The following is a 20,682-nucleotide window of genomic DNA, read 5'->3' as shown; positions in this document are numbered from 1 at the left end:
AGGAACACATAATTTAAGACATAAAGTTAAATTACTAATTACGTCCATGAAGAATTATTTAGCGACTAAAGTTTTAATTTCCAAAAAAAAAATCCAAGATTATTTTTAAAATCATCATGGACATCCAATTCGATGGCATTTTAAATGGACAAGGTTAAAACAACCAAATCTTAAAGAATTATTATATGTGTTAATAAGTGTTACAAATAGTTTTTTTTTAATTAATGTTAGGTTCAAGCTCCTTATTTACTGTGCAGTGTTTGTTTTACTTTGAGAAGAAATTTAATTAAGACTGAGGGAAAAAATAGTTGAGTGAGCTGAAGTAATGTTAACAAAATATACAAAATTTTATAAAAACAGTTGTTAGATAACATTTATAGGCGTATCTGTTTCTTAAATTTGTTTTCTTAAGATTTGAGATTATAGTAAAATTTAGTTTTATTGAATTAAATTAATCAAATTATAATAATAATATCGACATAGGAAATTGAATATGTAAGTCAATAGAGGGCTTTTAGATCGACTGTGAAAACTAAAATTATATATATATTTCTATTTGTTTTACAAACGGAAGTACATAAAAACTCTGTGGAATAGCTAAGCTTAAAGCATCTCAAATTTAAAAGATGAAACATTCATCTAAAATATTCAGAGGAAAGGGAATAGGCAAATAAGGTTTTTTCATGAACTGCATAATAAACTTATGTTGTACATTTTGGTAATTTTTAATTGAAAATAAGGAGCTGGGGTATTTATTTTTGTTATTAATTAATTAACTTCAGGCTAGGTTATATTTTATGCATGGTTAGGGTATTGGAGTTAGAGTCACCGCAGGAATAGGAAAAAATTGCCACCCATTCTATTTATTTTGAATTTATTTTTTAAAAGGGGAGGGAGGGGATTGTAAAGGTTTTGTACTCGATATGACCTTTAAAAGAAAACATTAACGATTCTTTTATTATCAAAACACTTTTATTCATAAATTCCCAATCTCTTTATAGATGAAAATTTGAGAGGAAAAAGTTGTCTGAGAAGATTAAGAAAAATACAAATTATTCAAATCTAAAACTTTTAATCCGAGACTCAAACTAATAATGTGTCAATTTTACAGTTCATTTTTTTTTATCATATTAGATTCTTAAGAAGATAACCACTCATTTATTACAATCCTTATATTAAGTAACAGGATGTCTATGTAGCTGTCTGTAGCTTAAGATCTCGCTAACTGCTGAACCGATAAAGTTCTCATGTACAGTGCAACTTCTAATGGGATCAGGAAAAGTTTATACCTATTTTGGGAAAGGGTAATAAAAAATCTAATTTTATAAATATTGTTTTTTTTTCGACTAAAGCCTAATTCATCTTGGAAGTTGAACTGTTCTAATATTTCATTAGTTGATATTTAAATCCTTAACACTTCTTATGCATTTGTGTGTGTACCAACAAAAACAGTAGGGAATTTTGAATTATGCTATGTTCTTAAAGAGTGAGTATTGGCAACTTTCATTGAATGACTATAGTTATCATCAACAATTTTGAAATATTTATCAGTATAATACTTTTTAATTTTCTATCCAAGAGTAAAAATACATATATCAATATCTTTTTGTATTAGGTGCTATGGAGACTTTTATTTGTACTCTTATTCCACTCTAGATATCCTTAATTACTTCAATACCCCCACTGTCCTATGCTTTGGTGTATATATGAACAAAAACTGACTCAAAATTTGAAACAAAAACTTACAGCTATAGGGTAAGAGTAATAATTCGAAGCAACTAATGAAAATGTTAATAGTATTATTTTAGCCTTTATGAAATTCATTTGAATATTCATTACAATTTGGGGGAGGTGGTTAAAAAAGTAGTGAAGTTTCTCAATAAGTGTGTTTGTAGGTTCCTCTTTCAGACCAAGGTTGAAGTGAGTTATGCCACCAACTTAAAACTATTACTTAATAACAATTTTCGGGTATAGTCCCTTTCGTAACATCGCACCTTATGGGGCGATTCTTCGTATTTTTCACAGTAGCTTTTCTCCTATTTCTAGCCCCTGCGGGTGGGGGCCCTAACCCTGTTGGGCAATCACCTAACCCAATATAACCTAAAATAACCTATAAAAAGCCATTTTAAAAATACGACGAATCGCCCCTTATGGGGCGATGTTACGAAAGGGACTATTCCCCAATTTTCGGGTGTTATTATATCCAATTTATTCTCATTGCTAGGCTACTAATAGACTTGATTTTCGTAGTGCATATATTAGCAATTCATGCAAAAAAAGGAAATCATACCTGATCGTTGCAAAGCGTGATGGTGAACCTGCCATAATTACCATTGTGAACCTGGATTCTGGAGCCCCTTGGGCAGGTCATGTTCAGGGGGTGGGGCGAGCACGCAATCATCTGGCGCATTGTACCACCAGGGTCGGGGCTGGGCCATCCTGCATAGGTATATAAGGATAATAAGGTAAGCAAAAGAAAGCAGGGTTCTATAGGGATAAGACATTGGCCATTAAAAAAATGTACATCCCCAATTACGATACACAATATTACCCTTTTTGTAGATTAGAATTGTGTTGTTGAAACGTTTGGACACGCAACTTAAAATACTAAACAATCCAAATTCATTGAAAGTCTCCAAGGTTGTTAGGCCAACGAATAAGAAAACGGGATTATGAAACTTTGGGGACCATTGTAATAAACAGCCCAATAACCCTTACTCCCTGGAAAGAAAAATAGATAGAATGGAGGAGTAAATAGTAAAAGAAAGATAGATAGATGTAAAAACAGGTACAAAGAAAATAGATAAATCAGTGAAAATAAAAATTAATAGGTTATATAACGAGAAAGAAAAAAATAGATATATTATTTGAAGGTGTAAAGAATAAAAAATATATGTATAAAAATGAAAGGTTCTTGGATCTAATTGATTAAATTTTAAGAAATTATCTTATCTTATCCAACATTAATTTGATATCTACTTCTCTAATTACAACCTACTAGCTTTCTCTACCAGTTGAAAATACTCTTTTTCACTTTCATACGTTTATAAATATAAGTAGTTATAATACCTACATAAACATTTATGGTAACAATTACCCTATAATTATAAACGTCCGTATGATAAATTCGTTTACATGATCTTAATTATTATTATTCAAGGTTCCCTATACCAATGACAATATAAAATTATTTGGTCCGTAGGTTTGACAGTAATGCTCTGTATTTTCCTCTTACTTATATATTTAAACGATTTGGTATTTATAGATGTTTTCTGATTTCTGAAAACCTATCAAAAAACTTTCTCATAAAAAGAGATATCTTGTGACTAAAAAATAAACTAAAATTTAACTTACCCTGCAATGACAAGGATCCAAGTCCAAGAATAAGGATAAGAAGGCTACTTCTCAACATTCTGAAATAAAACAGATTATTAGCTTTAAAAAAAAGATTCTTAATCAACCTATTGCATTATATCTATGGTATATTTGTTAATTTAACATTATCCCTATTTTGTATTAAGTTTAAAGTACATATGAAGAGGAAAACGAATGTTAAACAAAATCAATCAACCACCTTGAACTAACATGTTCACGGACAGCAGGGAAGGGTAATAGGAAAAAATAAAACGTTTATAAGGATAAAAAGCTAAAAGAGCACGTAGTTAATTAAAAGGATTAAACTGACCTAATGAATATAAGTATTGTAATTCCACTTTTTACTAGTATAACATTATCCTGATATAATGAAAAAATCACGGAAATAATATTTTCTTCTATTGTTTATCCCTCCATCCCTGAAACTACAATGCAATTCCTTATGTACACAGAACAAGACCAGGTATAAAGGAAAAGGATGTGCTTTATAAAGTATTTTAATTAAACTTACTGTTTTATTTAAAAGAAAGTAAATTATACGGTAATTAGAACATGTTAAATAAAAAAGTTTCTGTTAGTAAATGGAAATGAGTTTTTGGAGCAGCATCCAATATAATACTCAGTAAAGACCACAATTATTTTATTATATTGTTTAGAAAGTAAGAATTGCGTTTCTATAAATAGATCTATTCAAAATGGATGATATTTCATGTACAAACTATTTTCCTGAAACACACACTCACACACTTAGATTGACGCTCATTATTAGAATTTGGCAAAGTTTAATCAAACTATTTCCATTCCAATCAAGCACCAGGGACGATAGGTAGGTAATTGGAAAACAATTGCAACAAAGACAAATTTTCCATGAGCAGTGCAGTAATAACAAGCTACGCTAATAATTTTGCTAAGGCTTTGTATTAAATGTGTTTAAAAGTTTAAAAAATTATTCATTGAATTTATACTGCTTTAAAAATTATCTTAAAATTCAATTTTGATGTAATGTAATGTAATTAAATGGAAAACATGTAAGGTATTTAAATAAAATACATTGTATCATGCGATTATATTGATTTATATTATTAGAGCAGCTACTCTATAAATAGGTTTCTGTTAAGGAAAGTCTCTAAGTTGCATTCTCTCTCTGAATGTCGCGATTTTTCGCTGGTAAAACGAACATGAACTTTTATAGTATAAACAGTATATTGGAAAGGGTGGAGGTTGAGTTTTAAAATGTTTTTTTTTGTTGTGGGACAAAGGAGGAGGATATCTTTCCCAAATTAGTTCTTTGACCTATACAATTCTTCACTGTCAAGAAGAACATTATCAGTTCAGCAGTTTGCAAGATTTTTGTTACCGGCAGACAGACATACTGACACTGCGCTACTAATGGACATTATTGTTCTTGTTTTTGGCCTTTACTTATCAAACTACATATCTTCTTTAATTGTAACAAGAATGGTTATTGTAAAATAGCATACCTTTCATTTCGGCTTTTTAGAAAATAAATATACTTGTGATCATGTAAAATATGTAAATATATTTTTTTGCATTATAAAAGTACAAATATCCATAACAACCGATGTTTCTTTATACTATTCCTTCGGACATATTTCCAGTATAAACTTATTTATAGAGCAGCTTTGCTCCATAACAACATTTCCTGACTGAAATCATTATAATTGAAATTATGACATTTGTCTGAAGAGAGTATTTCATGAGTTTATTTTATAAAGAAAAATCCATATTTTATATATAAATAGAATTCGTTATAAACTTACATGTATTTTAGTTTAACAAGGACAATTATGTCCACAAATAGCGCAGTAAGAATAATTTAACAAAATTTTTAATAAATAACCACAGTATAGGATAAAGATTAATGTAAGTTATGCATAGAATAAGAAATTTTGGTGCTAAGCAAATTGAAAATATAGAGGGGGCGAGGGGGGGGGGGGAGTTGGTATAATTTATCGTAATTTTCAAAATCTACCAAAAAAATGCATAATTTACAGCCATATATTCTTAACTAACTATTAACAGCTATAGTTATAGAGTAGATGCGATACTAAAAAACATTAAAAAAAACAGTTTTTATGAAAAAGCTTCGCTTCCCTAGTTAAATAATATATCTATTATTTATAATAATTATTATGGACTTTAATAGAAAAGAACAAAAAAAACTACCATTTAAGGATCAATATTTCTATAGAAAATTATTTTAAACTTTAAATATGATAAAAAATTTATCATCAATATAAAATACGTCCGGTTCTATTTTTATAAACTTAGAACATAAAGAAAAATATATAATTTTAGTTTTATAAGAAAAGACGCTCTTTTGTTAGACAGGTGGCAAAATAAATCCATACATAAGAATTTAAATAAAAATTCAAGTAGTGTAGCAAATATTATTGAGCTCCATTTATGGTTTATAGGCTTTATAATCAAACCTCGACAGCCGCAAGAAAGGCAGCTTCTAAACCGCAAATTTATTGCCGTTTAGCTAATTTATTGTATTACATTACAACTTTGGAACCAACCAATTTAAAAGCATTAAGATTTTTATCAAACGAATACGATAACGTGATCAAAAAACTTTAGGTACAAGTTTAATGTACAGTCCAATTCCTCCCTTGGGTAATACTCAAGAATTATGATTCGTTGACTTTGGGTATTTTTTGGGATGGTTGGTTCAAACTAGTAATGTCCAAAGCTTTCAACCAAATGATTTTGATCTACAGAAGAAGTAATTATCATTGGGGATGTACATTAATTTTTATCTTCCATTGTCTTAAGATCTTTGATTATCAAAATTGTATGGTTTTCCATATGAAATGTAAAGAATTCAGCTAATGTTCAGAGTTTTTAAGCGTCGATTTATTTGCGGATACTGAGCCCTGCAAATTCTAATTCACATTTCTATGCAGTACCACGCGAGATATTCAAATTTCAATATGTTCAAAAAATTTATGGTAGCGTAGATACTTTATAACTAAGGTCTGATACAACTGTCGTTACGTTTTTTACTTCAGTATGAAATATAAGATTATTAAAATTTTCTTGTATAATAGCAAATTTTAAAAACATGAATAGCTTGAAATCAAGAATAATGTTAGATTATGTTAAAATAGCTATGTATCAAATTTTCTTCATAAATAGTTTTTTTTGGGTTTATTATTGCTCTTATACTTATGACCGTATTTATTCTTGTTAAATTGATTGCCTGCAACTTCTTTTAAAGTTAGGCATAAAGCCGCAGCTACCTAGATTTTAACAGCATTCATAAAAACTGCCACTGAAATTTTAAAAAATATTCGATAGAAGATTATGAAGTTATTTCTAATGTTGAAACTATTTTTATTTGAATTTTATTGCGAATTTGAAAGCAAGTAAAATTTTCTATTGTCAAATAGAAGAATCTTAAAAGGCTTAAATTATAATATAAATTTCATTACAGAGATCTCGGTACAATCCTCAATCTTACGACTGGGCCACTTGGGTATCAACCTCCACCTAACTTTCAACTTTAAAAGAAAGTTTTAGCACCTGTTAGACTAAATCCTTTTTGCGTACTGGCCATGCATGACTTACTTTACAGTTATTTAACCTATTTAACCTCTTCTATTTAAACTATTCAAATTTTGGCTTCTCTAATCCCATGAATTAAAATATCTAAAAAAGGATCTCTTAGCAGAATCTGTTTAAATTTTAATATTATTTTAACAAGATACAGCCGACAGATAAAAATATTTTCATTACTGAGATGACATTTTATTATTTTCATTTCTTTCTCACTTCCATCTGCTAGATAAATATCATTCAGGCGCCTACACAACAGATGCCAATAGAGATTTTAAAAAGAGCCCTTCTCAGGTAGGGAGGGGGCATTGAACTGTTAATAATTGATACCCAAAGTTTTATATTCATCATTTATCATAAGATGTTTGGGTAACTTATCATTAAAAATTGATATGATGGTTCAAACTAGCTATTACCAAACTTTGAGATGTGTATCAATTATCGTCTATTGTCTTATCCCTTACTACTTCAAATATTATTTTTATGTTTCACATCTATAAAATACTACATGGTACACAATTCATATTCTAAAAAATACTAGGATCATTTGCCCTTTTTATTGCCAAATATACTTATTTGTATAAAAAAAGATATTTTAGTGAATTTTTTAGCTGAAAATTGTACAATCCTATATTGTGAAAAAATGGCTGTATTATTAACATATTATCATAGTATTATATATTACATTCAATGGGGACTTCTAATAAATATGAGTATACTAAAGTTATCATTACTTTTTTACATATTATTTTTTTTTATAAAAGATTCTTTTTAATCATACTACTAATTTTTTAACAATCTATAGTTAAATTACGCTATTCAGTTTTCCTTACAATAAGATATGAATTATTTTTTGCATGTTAATATAGATTTAAAAATAAATATAACTACAAGGCCTGTCTTGATAAGAAAACTGTATTTCTAAATCCATAACCAAGAAGATCTTTTATAAAATGGTATTTTTTTGCGCATGACATCCTTTTAAAGCCTAGATAATAAACACTCAAATATAATCAGGATCAATTTAAATTGCTCACTCTAAAGTGGAATGTGTGAATACAATATTATGAAATGTTCCCTTAATTTATTCAGGTGTCATATCACTGACGCATATTATAATATCCAAAAATTGTTTCAGAATTGCAAAAAAGGCTCAAAAGTTTTTTTTATTGATAATAATGTTCTAAAAATAGGAAAATTTTAGGGTGTTTCAATAATTCGCAATTTTTTATTATAATTTATTTGGTGGGAGTAATGGTATATCTTTATTTGAAAGGCCATATTTTATCATATTTTTCATATTTTATTAACAATTGCCATTGATAGCTTTACATTTATTGAGAAGAAGTGTTATATACATTTTTGTGGAATTTATGGGGAAAAAAATAGGGGCTTTTACTCTATCATATCTTTAAACCATAGAAACCTCCCTCTCGCCTATTTTAATTTTTTTAAATCTAACTTTTTCGAGGTACATACATAAAAATACATTTTTGCTAAAATTTCCCAATTTATTTACACCAGGCCTAAAAAAAATCATAAGATAAAAAAATATTTAAAAGATGTAAACCAGGAAAAATTTTAATTTGAATTTCAATAAATTTAATAGGTTGGAAAGAAAATAGAAAAAAAGAGTACAGAAAGAGAATTAAATTAGGAAAGAGAAAAGGAGAAAGAATTGTTCTTTTTTTAAAATTTTGAATGGCACGTATTGTAAATTTTAAAAGTGTATACATTGTTCACTATATAGTGAGGAGTTTCATATTGTAGAGTCTATTCTAGAGTGAATATTATAATCTTCTGTTAAAAATTAAAACAAATCCTTTTACAAAAATACTGCCTGTCAATGTTTAAGGATAGATTAAATAAGAATTTAATTTCTATCTGATAGCAAAGCTCCCATATTACTTACTTAATGCTTATCTCTTAGTCTTCTATGAAAAAAGTCTTAAAATCATTAATAATAATTTAAAATTCATAGGTATCAAAAGAATATTTTTTTAAATTTTCCCCATCCTTTGTTAACAAAGCTAAATAATAATTAAAAAGATGTAATAATATAACAACCTCTCTACTATTTTAAAGACTATTTCAATATCCAAACTTATATAACTCTGCTTTAGAGCATTTTTTATGACTGTATTCAAAAGGAATGAAAAGATTTTTGGGTCTCTGATTTAGGAATACGTTTTCCTAACAAATATTTAATGTATCAAGAATATTCTATAGCAAAACTGTTGTTATCAGAATAGCGTTATAAGGAAGATGTAAGATTCTAGTAATAAAATCTTTAAAAATATAGCTACCAAAGTTGTTTCCATTTAACTCATGGAAATAATTACCATGGTATAATTTAATTTTTAAGGATAATTATCCCTACAATTTTTGGTGGGGTTGGGGGGAGGGGTATAGGGATTTTATGATAAAGCCCTTTAGAGGTTAGCATAAAGGATTATATTGGGGCAAGAAAGGGGGAGAGGGGCGTGTAACAAGGGATTTTTATTGAACTAAGCGCTTGATTGTGACCCATTTTAGCCATAAATCAAGGGGTTATACCACCCTACCCCTCCTCCTTCTGTTCTTTTTTACATGTTTTTTTTTTGGAGCAAAGCTACTCTATGAATATATTTTAGGTTGGTTTTAAAGTCACAATTAAATTTAATAGACTAAAGTAGTATTTTTCAATGTTAAATTATAATTATTCCTCTTAGATAATTAGTATTCCACTCATTTTCAAATTATTTTTATTATTAATCTTTTTTAGTGGGAAGCCTACAGTATAATGGTAGTGTCTGTCTGTGCAATGCAGAATTACTAACTCTTGTTTAAGTCTTTTGTTCATTTTTGATTAAATTTAGGACGGTTCCTATTTGTTGCTTCGCTGCTACAAGTTTTATCCTTGTTTATATCAACTTTGGAATCCATGAAGACACACTTCCTTGTTTGTTAGTGTAGTGCATAGCTCCAAAGGTGCCAAGTTTTTGGGCCAATTAATCCAGTGAAACATGAAACAACATGTTGCTACATGGACACATAAAATACCAGGGACTAAGGGAGGGTAAATTTTTGTTAAAATTTTAAAAATAAGTTGATTGAGACAACATGTATTGTTTTTCTCAATTTATTGTACATAACATAATATAATTGATATATTCAAAGACAAAAGTAACTGTTTTTTTTATAATATTGACATTGAGTAAAATAGTTTTTTTTTAAATGTCACTTATCCCCAATCCCTGATATCATTGGCTACCAGAATAAATACTTCCTTATAGCTTTATCATTTATGGCATGAGTTCTTTTATTCTTTTATATCATAATCCTTTTTTATATGGCAATTTTAGTAATTTCACTACCTTCCAAGAAAGGGCTTAAAACTAGCTCTGAAAACCTTGAAACCTATGGTTTATAATGTTGTAAGTTCTATCAAAACGCTTACCTAAAATATAATAATTTTTGTTAATATTAAGTATTATTAAGTATTTGTCAAACGTTCGTGTTGTTACTGTATCAACATGATATTTTTTTCTGTCATAAAACTAATTTTAATGTCAGGGCATTTAAAGTTTAGATTGACACGACCATTGAAATTGTAAATCAACACAAGGCTCCCAAATCTAACAGAGCAGCGAACTAATTTTAATATTCCAATCACTGCTTCTAACCTTTAGCTCAGCTTTTTGCAAATCCAAACTTGTTAAGAATTTAAAAATGAAAATTTAAATCTTTTATTCAAACTTTTGATCCTGTGATGTTTTTGAATCAAGAGCTTCTTTGTGTGTTTGAAGTGGTCTGTACAGTGCGGAATTTAAGTTGACTACAGCTAAGTTGTGCACCCTAAGTATTTCGCTAACTTTAGAATGTAATGTGGACCATGTCCATAGATTTTAAACAATTTTGCTTACTTAAAGTAAATTGACTAATAAATTTTAATCGACAGAATAACCTTTATTGGTTTAGTACTAGTAAGGAACTTTCGACAAATTACAGAAAAAAAATATTTTTTTCTCACCACTATAAGAAAACAATAGTCACTTCAAACGCCAGAACAGTTGTTAATGTAAATAAAAATTTATATTTACCATAAAATATTTCCGGCAATCTTTTCATTTTGATTTTTTGGCATTTTAAAAGTAATTTACACATTAGGTAATATACTTCAAAGGATTTTTTCTCGTGTGTACTTTATTCAGAAAAGTCGATTCGTTTAAAAAAGACTCTAGGGGCTATATATGTTGAGATAAACAAGATATATAAAGGAAAGAGTTAAAATCTTTATTGTGTGTAGGGGTATTTCTCCCCCCATCCCATATCCCTTACTTTACCCTTTTAAAAAATAGCAAAAACCCTGACCAGATTAGAAACAAAACTCTATTAAAAATGTATGCATATAACACCTTAGAGGTTTAAGCGATCATAAGTGACATTTTAATTTAATAGTGCAAAATTTTTTCAATTTAAAAAAAATTGTAAAAGAAGTTCCCAAAGAAATTGTTTAATATTGAAAAAAGATGTTAAAAGTAGTGGGAAAAAGGTTAATATTTCATTTTTGTGGGGCGTGAGGAATTTCAAATTTACATTTATCATTTTCTGAATTTCAATGCGTGAAATTTTTGTTGAAAAGTGCGCGACGAATCCATTTTTTACGGGGGATTTACGTTATGGGGATGCTTGTTATGTAGGAAGTGAGTTAGGACAGGATTACACCAAGAGCTCATTACCTAAAATTTCTGAGCAGCTGCTAGAGAAGTTTAATCTAGGTGTGTCCTGTAATATCTCAAATTAAGCGGTAACCAATATCCAAGAAAAAATTGTATAATCTATTTTAATAATCAATTTTTTTTGTTTTGGTTTAGAATCTGCAAAGAACCAACTTAAAGCTTTGCAATTTATAGACTTTTTAAAAGTAGCCTTTGAGGGAATTATAAGGAATTTTTTAAAAATGGGTTTAATATTTTGAATACCGAATATAAAAATTATAAATAATATAGTGTACCTGAACTACATTATATATTTCTGGCGTGAAATCCGCTTTAGTCAACATTAAGTACTAGTAATAGTCTAGTGTGGCTATAAAACAGCAAATCTAAAGTTATAATTTGTATCATGGCAAAATAAAAAAAACATTACTTAAGAAAAAGAATTGACAAAATAGTTTCCTTTTTAGATTGTTAATTTAAAGATGATTTTGAAAACATTTTCATATTATGTTAGGTTTAAGAAACACCTCAAAAGAACATTAGTAATTAAGCATATCAAAAGCGATGAGATATTTTAAAGTCATTTTTTGCATAACAACAGAATAAAAAAAAAACAGTTAGCTATTTTGTCACACTCAATAATCACTTTTTTTCATCCTAAGCATTTTAATTTTCAAGTTAGCTTAGGTTAAGACATACAGAACATAGTTTTTATAAGAAAAAATCTATCTCTCTCTTAAAATTATATTTTTTCAAAATATGCTGATAATAAAAAGCAAAAATAATAGAAGAACTTTTTAAATGAAAAATTTCAGAAAAAGGGATTTGGCACCAGACGACAACTATTTTGTCTACAATTGTTCCATAAGTCAAATCTTATTTCATTAGGTTTTAGGAATTATGTTTTTTGTTTATCCGTATCTATCTCGGTCCAACTGAACCGATTGCGTTCTCCTTTTTATGGAACTTTCACATTTGTCCCAGAATTTAGTTCCCTGACGATAAATAAAGTTTGCTGAAATGCTACGAGAATTGCTGACTTAGCATAATTTTTTGTTACTGACGTTAGATATTGAATAAACGTCAATAAAACTAAATATATTTCTTTTACATTTATATTTATTTATTATCAAATAAAACAGTTCCATTAAATTGATGTACATTGATAACATTTGTTGAAATACTTTATAACTTTTTCAAAGTTGTGTTTAAAAAGAATATTGGGTAGCATATCTATAACTCAAACAAGTACAACAATGTCCAAAAATGTAAAAAAAAATCAGAATAGCCACTCTTTAATCACGGCTTTTCAAAGTTCGACAGAAATTTAATTATCAAAATTAAACAATAATTAATAATAAAAGCAAGGAACATATATCACATTCAAACAAAAGACAGACGGACGGACGGACGGAAAAGAATTTGCTATACAATAGCAACACTTTTTAAAAAGGGAGGTTTAATGTTGACCATTACCATAATTTTTTGTTGTATTTTCAAATGATACTAATTTAGTCTCTATTTCGGGCTATTTTAAAGGACACTAAAACCCCCCCTAAAAAGTCCGCATAATAACAAAGCTAATAATAATCAGAAATAAAGGAATTATCCTATACTATTACAAAAAATATTGAGGTTTTTTTTTGTCTGAAGCTTAAGATTTCAATAACTACTGAACCGTTTGAGTTCTCCACTTAGGGGAAAATTTACAAAGGTCTATTGATGGTTTTAGATTATTACTTAATTTTTAGGTCTAGGTCTTGGGATGGTTTTAGGATATTTTTATATTTTCTGGATTCATACCCTTCCAATAGATAGCACCTAGATGCTAGTTGAAGATATAAAACATCTTAATTTTAAGGCCATATATATTGTTAGTTTACTAAAGTCAGCACAAGGTACCAGAATATTTATACTTTCTTGTCAATTTTCCTAACCTTGTATCCCTGAATAATGACAGATCCAAAAATCCACTAACAAAACCTAAAAACCTTGTTGACTCAAAGAAAAAGACATTTATACTAAAGGATACCTAAGGTACGATTATTGCTCTTGAAAAAAGACATTTTGACATTTATCCAACCAACTTAAAAATTATTATTGGAAAGACATTTGTATCGTTTTTTTTCTAATTTTGATGGACTGTTATATTGTTATAAATCAATTGATAAATCTGTAAGAAAAATGTTCATATTATAAATAATGAAAAATATAGCTTTTAATCTCAATTGGTGAAAATTAAGGTGTTTCTTTTTTTTCATAATAATTATCTCTGCACTAGTTAGCCCTTTTTTTCTGGAGCCATAGCTTGCAGGCATGGGTCACACCAATTACATATTCTAGAGGTCCTAACTAGCAAGGAGGGAGATGACTATGGCAGTTAAATTAATCAAGAATACACTCTTACCTAATATGTAACATCTTTTAAAGACAGACGCAGTAAAGAATCAAGGAAGATAACTTTATAGTTCATTTTTGTCTTCCTTCCCACAAATGATAATTATTTCCCATTTTTCCAGAGATTAAAAAGGTTGTAAATTGATAAATCTTGTATATAACTGTTTGGCATATAACTTGGATATATTTTCAATGTTTGTTTTTGCCTATTAATAAACAATAATAATTTTAATTTATAATTTTACACAAATTAGCTTTTTTTAATCCAAATGTCCAAAAAATGTTCTTGTTTTATATGTAAAAAAAACTATATTGAATTTTAAGCTTACTTACGGTTCTTTAGACATTTTTTTAGGCCGCTAATCCCTTTATTATTATCGCTCTTATTCCTTAAATCAAAATGTTTTTGTGGCTATATATCAACCATATACATTGTGTATATCTATCGTTTTCCCCTTGGCTATAGGTTCAAGGATAGGGATGGGTCAACTAAAAAAAATATGAAATAGTTAGGAATCTATATGCCAAAGTACTTAAATTGTTTCTTTGTCTTCAAAGCTGTGAAATTATTTTTTAATAATTATTATACTTTATAAATATTAGTAAAAACATTATTGATAAAATAATTACATGAAAACACTTCTCCAATCTTTTGGCTGTTAGTCCAAAGGATAAATTGGGTTTATAGATAGCAATCATATCTAAACCAAACATCGATTATATAGTTTTATAAATATTGATCATGGCTAAATTTTAGATGAAAGTTAAAATGGTTAAAATCGATTTTTAAATAGTTTTATTTAAGTATACAATTACAAGATATTTTTTGTTTCTTGAGTTAGTATCTTTAAAACAGGTGTCTGGAAGCATCAATTTTTAGGGCATGTGTTAGGCTATTTCCTGAAAGCATCTAGTAGCTAGGGTCGAAGCCTCGTAAAAAGTAAAGAAACAAAACTTGTGTAAAAAAGTAAGTGTCAATTAATTATTTTTACTTCTTATGATATGTTTTCTAAAAGTTTTCTCTTTATCTAAAAAGATAATAGAATATTGACAAAAACTATTACTATTGAATATTTTTTAGAAAAGTATAAAAATATATGAGTCTCTAGCATGGAAAGGGATATGATATCAAAAGAAAACTATATTGCATCCTAATTTTCTGTCAACTGAAAATAACAGTTAACAGCTATTACCAATTTTTTTGAGCGACATAAACTATTACAATGGTGCAGCGAGATTTTGTTTTCATTATATCCATATTCCTTTTTCGTGCTGTTATATATTAACCATACATTTTCTTATGTCAATTTGTACACTGTAAAAGTGAGATTATGCAATGAATAAAACTTTTAGTTTTATCTTAAATTATATCTTAAGAATATCTCCTTCCATATAAAATTTAAAGTTTAATTTACAAAAAAATAAGAAATAACAACAATCATAAGTCTTCCTCGAAGCAGCTTATAGTGCCTCATAAGAAACGACGTTATGCAATACAAATGACCAATAATAGGCCAGAATACATTGTATTTGAACAATGATAAATTGTATACTGGCCTATCACTAGTCATTAGTATTGTATGACGTCATTTTTTATTAGATACTTTAGTCTTCTTCGTCTTGCTCCTCTATTGATCTATTTGCAATAATTATATATAACGTAGAAAGAATTTTTATATTCTTACAGTGTACCTTAGGTATAAGTAACCAATAATAAGTTATTGTATAATGATCTGTAAGTAATCTTCAGACAGGCCGGTTTTAAACTAGCTATTACCCCTTTTTAGAAAGGCAACATCTCTATATTTATTTAGTATATGTATGTTTGTTTGTCTGTCATAATTATCAATGATTAGCTATTCCCTAATGATCTTTTATATGGTAGATTTTTGGCCATTTTGTAGCAAAAAGATACTCATTAACAGGACCATCCCGTAAAAATATAAATCAATGAACTTACCTAAAATATTTACAATTTTTAGAAAATGTAATACATCGAAAATTATTCAAATAATGTAAAAAAATATAATACAAATAATTTTTAAAAACTGTGTTTGTCTGAAAAAATGTATGATTATATGGTATAAACATTTCCTTAGATTGGTTACATTTTTTCTGAATACAAAATTACCATCATTTAGATAAAGGCTTCCCTTAAATTAGGGTTATTTAGCTCTAACATGTTTACATTTCGTAGTAGATTTTTAAAAACTAAATAATGATATTAAATAAATAGTTAAGTTACAAATTTTATAACGATAAAATTGACTATTTTAACTAACGGAAAAACTTTATGCAAACATTTTTTTTGTTTCCCCAGGGAAAATTTTCATTTGAAATACAAAAATACCATCAAATATATATAAATCTATATCATTACTACAGTACTAAAAAGCTGAAAATGGCCCACCCTAACCTACAGCTTCTAAAAAGTATCTTTTCCTGTGTAAAAAATACTATAAAGACTAGGACCAATATTGGCAGAACAATTTATTTTGAGCTTTTCTTGTCCAACGTAAAAAGCAGGGTTCGGAAGCCGCAAGTTTATTCAACCAACACAGCATACTACCAGATTTTGAACAATACATAGACAATAAGCTGTCATTTTTAGAAAATATTCCGCAACAATCACCAAATTGCACCTTTGTTTTCAGCATCTGAAACATCAACAATTTTTTCTCAGTGGTTTCCATAAATTCAAAACAACAGCCGATCATAGTTTTTTTTTAACTTATTTGTTATATGAGGCAAGTTTTCAATAATTTGCCGCAGCAGCCGACTTAAGAATTAGCGGTAGCTGAATCCTATCAGAAAAAGTGTTTCTTATTAACAAAACAAATAGGTTTTTTTTACCCCATTGTATTAAATATTATTTTCCCTTATTTTGCCCTACACCTAAAGATGCGAAGATTCTCTATTAGAAATATTATTGCGTTTCTATCTTTTTCCTCAAAATGTACTATTAACATTCATATTTCTTTAATACAAAACGCTAACCAATTTGGCCTGTCCTAAAATAAACTAAAATATAACATACTAAATCCCAATTTAATAATGCTTTAATGAATAATAACATCCTTGTTTTCTGTCTAAAATATTTGTTATTTACAAATAGCATAAAAAAACACAGAGAGCGTTTTTTCTATCAAACAAATGTTTGAAATTAATCTGAGAAATAAGTAAAATATTTGATAATCATTAATGCAAATAGTTTTTTCCTTAAACATTTTATTTGGGTATTTTTAAGCAATTCAAAAAGATGTACTTTGATAGTAAATTTACTACTTAAAAGCAACTGTAAATTTTATTAGCAGATCTTTCATATCTGTACGTCCTGTCCGTCTGTTCGGCCATCTGGCTTTAAGTCTGTGAAACAAATCTATGGATAAACATTGTCAAAATAAATTTTGTTAACTGTGCTACTCATGGACAATATTTACGTTGTTATACATATATTACAAAATCTATTCAATAAAATATTGTTGAAATAAATCAATGCTACAGAAAAATATTGGAGAGACACAACAGATAAAAATCAACATAAATTAACTAACTAAAAATCATTAATCATGAATCTATTCTTACTTACTAAGGCATAATAATTTTCTTTAATTGTGTACATATCTGTCATTTTAAAAAGCACATTATTAGTTAGCCTATTATATAAAGTAGTAAGCGTTTTTTGTCTGTCCCGAAGGATCTCACTAACTGCTGAACCGATATTGTTCTCCTTTACAGTGAAGCTTCTTATAGGTCCTGAGAAGGTTTTAAACTATTTTTGGGGAGGGTGTCTTCACCCCCTCCCTACAAAAAATATTTTTTTTTTTATCTTTTTGATACTCAAATTTAAAATGGAATGAGGTCGACTTTTCCCCCTCCTAACTTAAGTGCCCCTAGAGACTTCTAGGGGGCGTAGCCGCTAGTATTGTAATATATTGAATAAATATTTTCAGAATATTTTTTCCCGAAGTTTATCCATATCAAAGCATATAGACAGGAAGTGTCTCTTAATAAAAAAAAGTCACTGTCGCACTTCAACAAATTATGTCGCTCTAAAAAGTCTAATACTTTAAATTATGTCGCTCTAAAAAGTCCAATACTTTAAATATTTATGTTCTGATTTGTTAACTTGTAATTATCTTGCTTGTTCTACTTTATTCGTTTTAGGTCTATTTAACAAACCCTCCCACACTTGTACTAATATATAGCCTTAAAGATCCACAAGCCTGAGTCGACATAAACATTTTCTTATTGTAGTCAATGCTGATATAAATATTACCGACATAGCCATTATAAGCTACAGGATATTGAAGTGGACATTATCAACAAAATTTCTTACTTACTTGAGATTTCTAAATTAAGATCTACCATTTTTCCAAAATCGAGTTCATAAATCTTTTAGAGATGCTATTTGCCAAATTAAAACGAGCTTCCAGTGAATAGGCAATCTAAAAGAGGGCGGGGGAAGCTGGCTTCAACTCTAAACAGCTTCTCACAACTTGATTTACTTGGTCATTCATAGAAATAACTAGACAGGATAAAACCCAGCCAGCATGTTAAATTAACACTTAACAGACAGTTTAGTTCCAAACCTCTAGGTTCTTTGACCAATAAGGATGAAATTTTTAAGGGAAAAAACTCTCTGCGAAATAGGTTAAAACCAGTAGCATAATGACAATATGAAGATTCCCCAAAGACTATTTTTTTTACAAACATTTTAGAGATCTTATAAAACACATTAGACCCAAGAATGTGTTGGGTATAACCAGAAGGGATCTGCCCTGAAAAACAGAGCACAATTGATACAGCGCGGCGGTTAGAGAAATCTTAGGCCTAATTACAAAGTTGCAGGACTAATAAAATGTACATGGATATTTGGTTAATATGTTAATAGTGTTGATGAATCTAATACTTCTATTGGCCAATTAAACTCTGTATGAATTATTGCATCGCTTGTTAGGCTTTGCATTGTTCAAATCTATACATTAATAATAGCTGCCTTGATTGGGTCAGAGAATGGGATATGGTAACTGAGAAAAAAATAAACATTTAGTTTTTAATTTTTCCACTATATATTTGAAATTTATTTCAACTTTTCAATTGACCTGAAATTTGGAGGCGAAAAATTTTTTCTTCAGATATATCTTAATTTCTGGTTTGAACATACATAGAGTGGGTGGGAATGTAGCAAGGAATGGAATGAATGGTATATTAGTCTTTCCCTCTAGTGTGAAATTCTGACTTTAGTAACCAGTTGAATGAAAGACAGGGTTGTACAATATTTTAACTACAATAATCCTCTTCCTCCCTGAAAAATAGGGAAGTTTGGAAGTTTAAAACATTGCAATGTTTGAAATGTTTTGCACAGTAGGCGCACTAAATATCAATCTATACTAGTATACATCCATCTATTTATGATTTTTTATTAAAAACGGTCTGTTTTAAATTAATGCCTGGTCAAAAAGGTTTTTGTTATTTATAGGATTCAACATCATAATTATTTTGCGAATCGTCTAATTATATAAAAAAAAGTTGATTTATTTTTGTTGATTTTTTGCTGTATATTTTCGTTAGTATCTATCTATTTTTAATAAGTATGACCGTTTCATAGCAAATAAAAGAAATTTGTTAAGAATTTGGAAGGGGTATGAAAAAAAACATTAGAAGCATAAAGATAACGTAGATAAGAATACTATGTATAAAAGATCAGGTTTATTACAAAATAAAATACTTATGTGGGAGTAAGCAATACTATGAAAGAGGGTCATAACTACATATTTTTACTTAATTTAACTATTGTTTTTTTCCATAAGATAAAAAAAACTTAAATCTTTAAAAGTAATGTTCTACATTTATTTGGAGAAAACCTATCTTTTCTATTTCTGCATGTTGAATAGCTGTGTTGATTTTGGCGAGCTCTTGGAAGATGATTTCAATTCCTAAAAGGTGTTTTTTATTTCCAAAAAAGAAAATAATTTAAGGAAGCGTTATTTGATATATTTTGGAGCTTAGTTATATCTGGCTTATGGTTAGGTTTTAGGCTATTTACAAACAAGGATGACAACATTTTTAGGACTTGATTATAGAGTTGCTTCGCTTATAATATTGTACTTTGTTGTCCCAGGAATCAGTATACCAAAAATCAGACCAATCGGATAATTAGGTCAAATACAAATTTGTTGTTAAAAATGTGAAAAAAATCAACATGTTTAAAATAGACGTACGGACATTCTGGTAATGATTATAGAGTTGCTGCGCTTTCTAACTCGTACTTAACTATTACAGGAATCACCATGCAAAATTTGAAATCGATAGGACAATTCTAACATGCCTAAATTAACGAAAAAAGCTATTTAAAACAGTAAAAAAATCAACATGTTTAAAATGGACGTACGGACATTTTCGTAATGATTATAGAGTTGCTACGCTTTCTAACTCGTACCTAACTATTACAGGAATCACCATGCAAAATTTGAAATCGATAGGACAATTCTAACATGCCTAAATTAACGAAAAAAGCTATTGAAAACAGTAAAAAAATCAACATGTTTAAAATGGACGTACGGACATTTTCGTAATGATTATAGAGTTGCTACGCTTTCTAAATCGTACCTAACTACTAAAGGAA

General features: G+C 28.5%; 2 protein-coding genes across 5 annotated transcripts in view; both read right to left on the bottom strand.

The window, feature by feature from the left end:
• Positions 1-20,682, bottom strand: part of LOC145313603 (iripin-3-like) — a 423,989-nt gene that overhangs the window by 222,992 nt on the left and 180,315 nt on the right. The window lies entirely within an intron of this gene.
• The window catches only part of LOC145313601 (latrophilin Cirl-like), an 83,786-nt gene that overhangs the window by 52,397 nt on the left and 10,707 nt on the right, over positions 1-20,682 (bottom strand). For all 3 annotated transcript variants that reach the window (XM_080153069.1, XM_080153070.1, XM_080153071.1), the window contains exons 3-4: positions 3,355-3,413; positions 2,291-2,439 (exon numbers count right to left, since the gene is read on the bottom strand). In XM_080153069.1, the coding sequence (XP_080009195.1) occupies positions 2,291-2,439; positions 3,355-3,412 (207 nt within the window). In that variant the 5' untranslated portion in view covers position 3,413. The remainder of the gene's footprint in view (positions 1-2,290; positions 2,440-3,354; positions 3,414-20,682) is intronic.

This window comes from Acartia tonsa, chromosome 3, assembly GCF_053477335.1.
Source record: "Acartia tonsa isolate MP-2025a chromosome 3, ASM5347733v1, whole genome shotgun sequence".
Lineage (NCBI taxonomy): Eukaryota > Metazoa > Arthropoda > Copepoda > Calanoida > Acartiidae > Acartia > Acartia tonsa.
The sequence above is the reverse complement of the archived record's forward strand: the minus strand, read 5'-3'. Positions and strand labels throughout refer to the sequence as shown.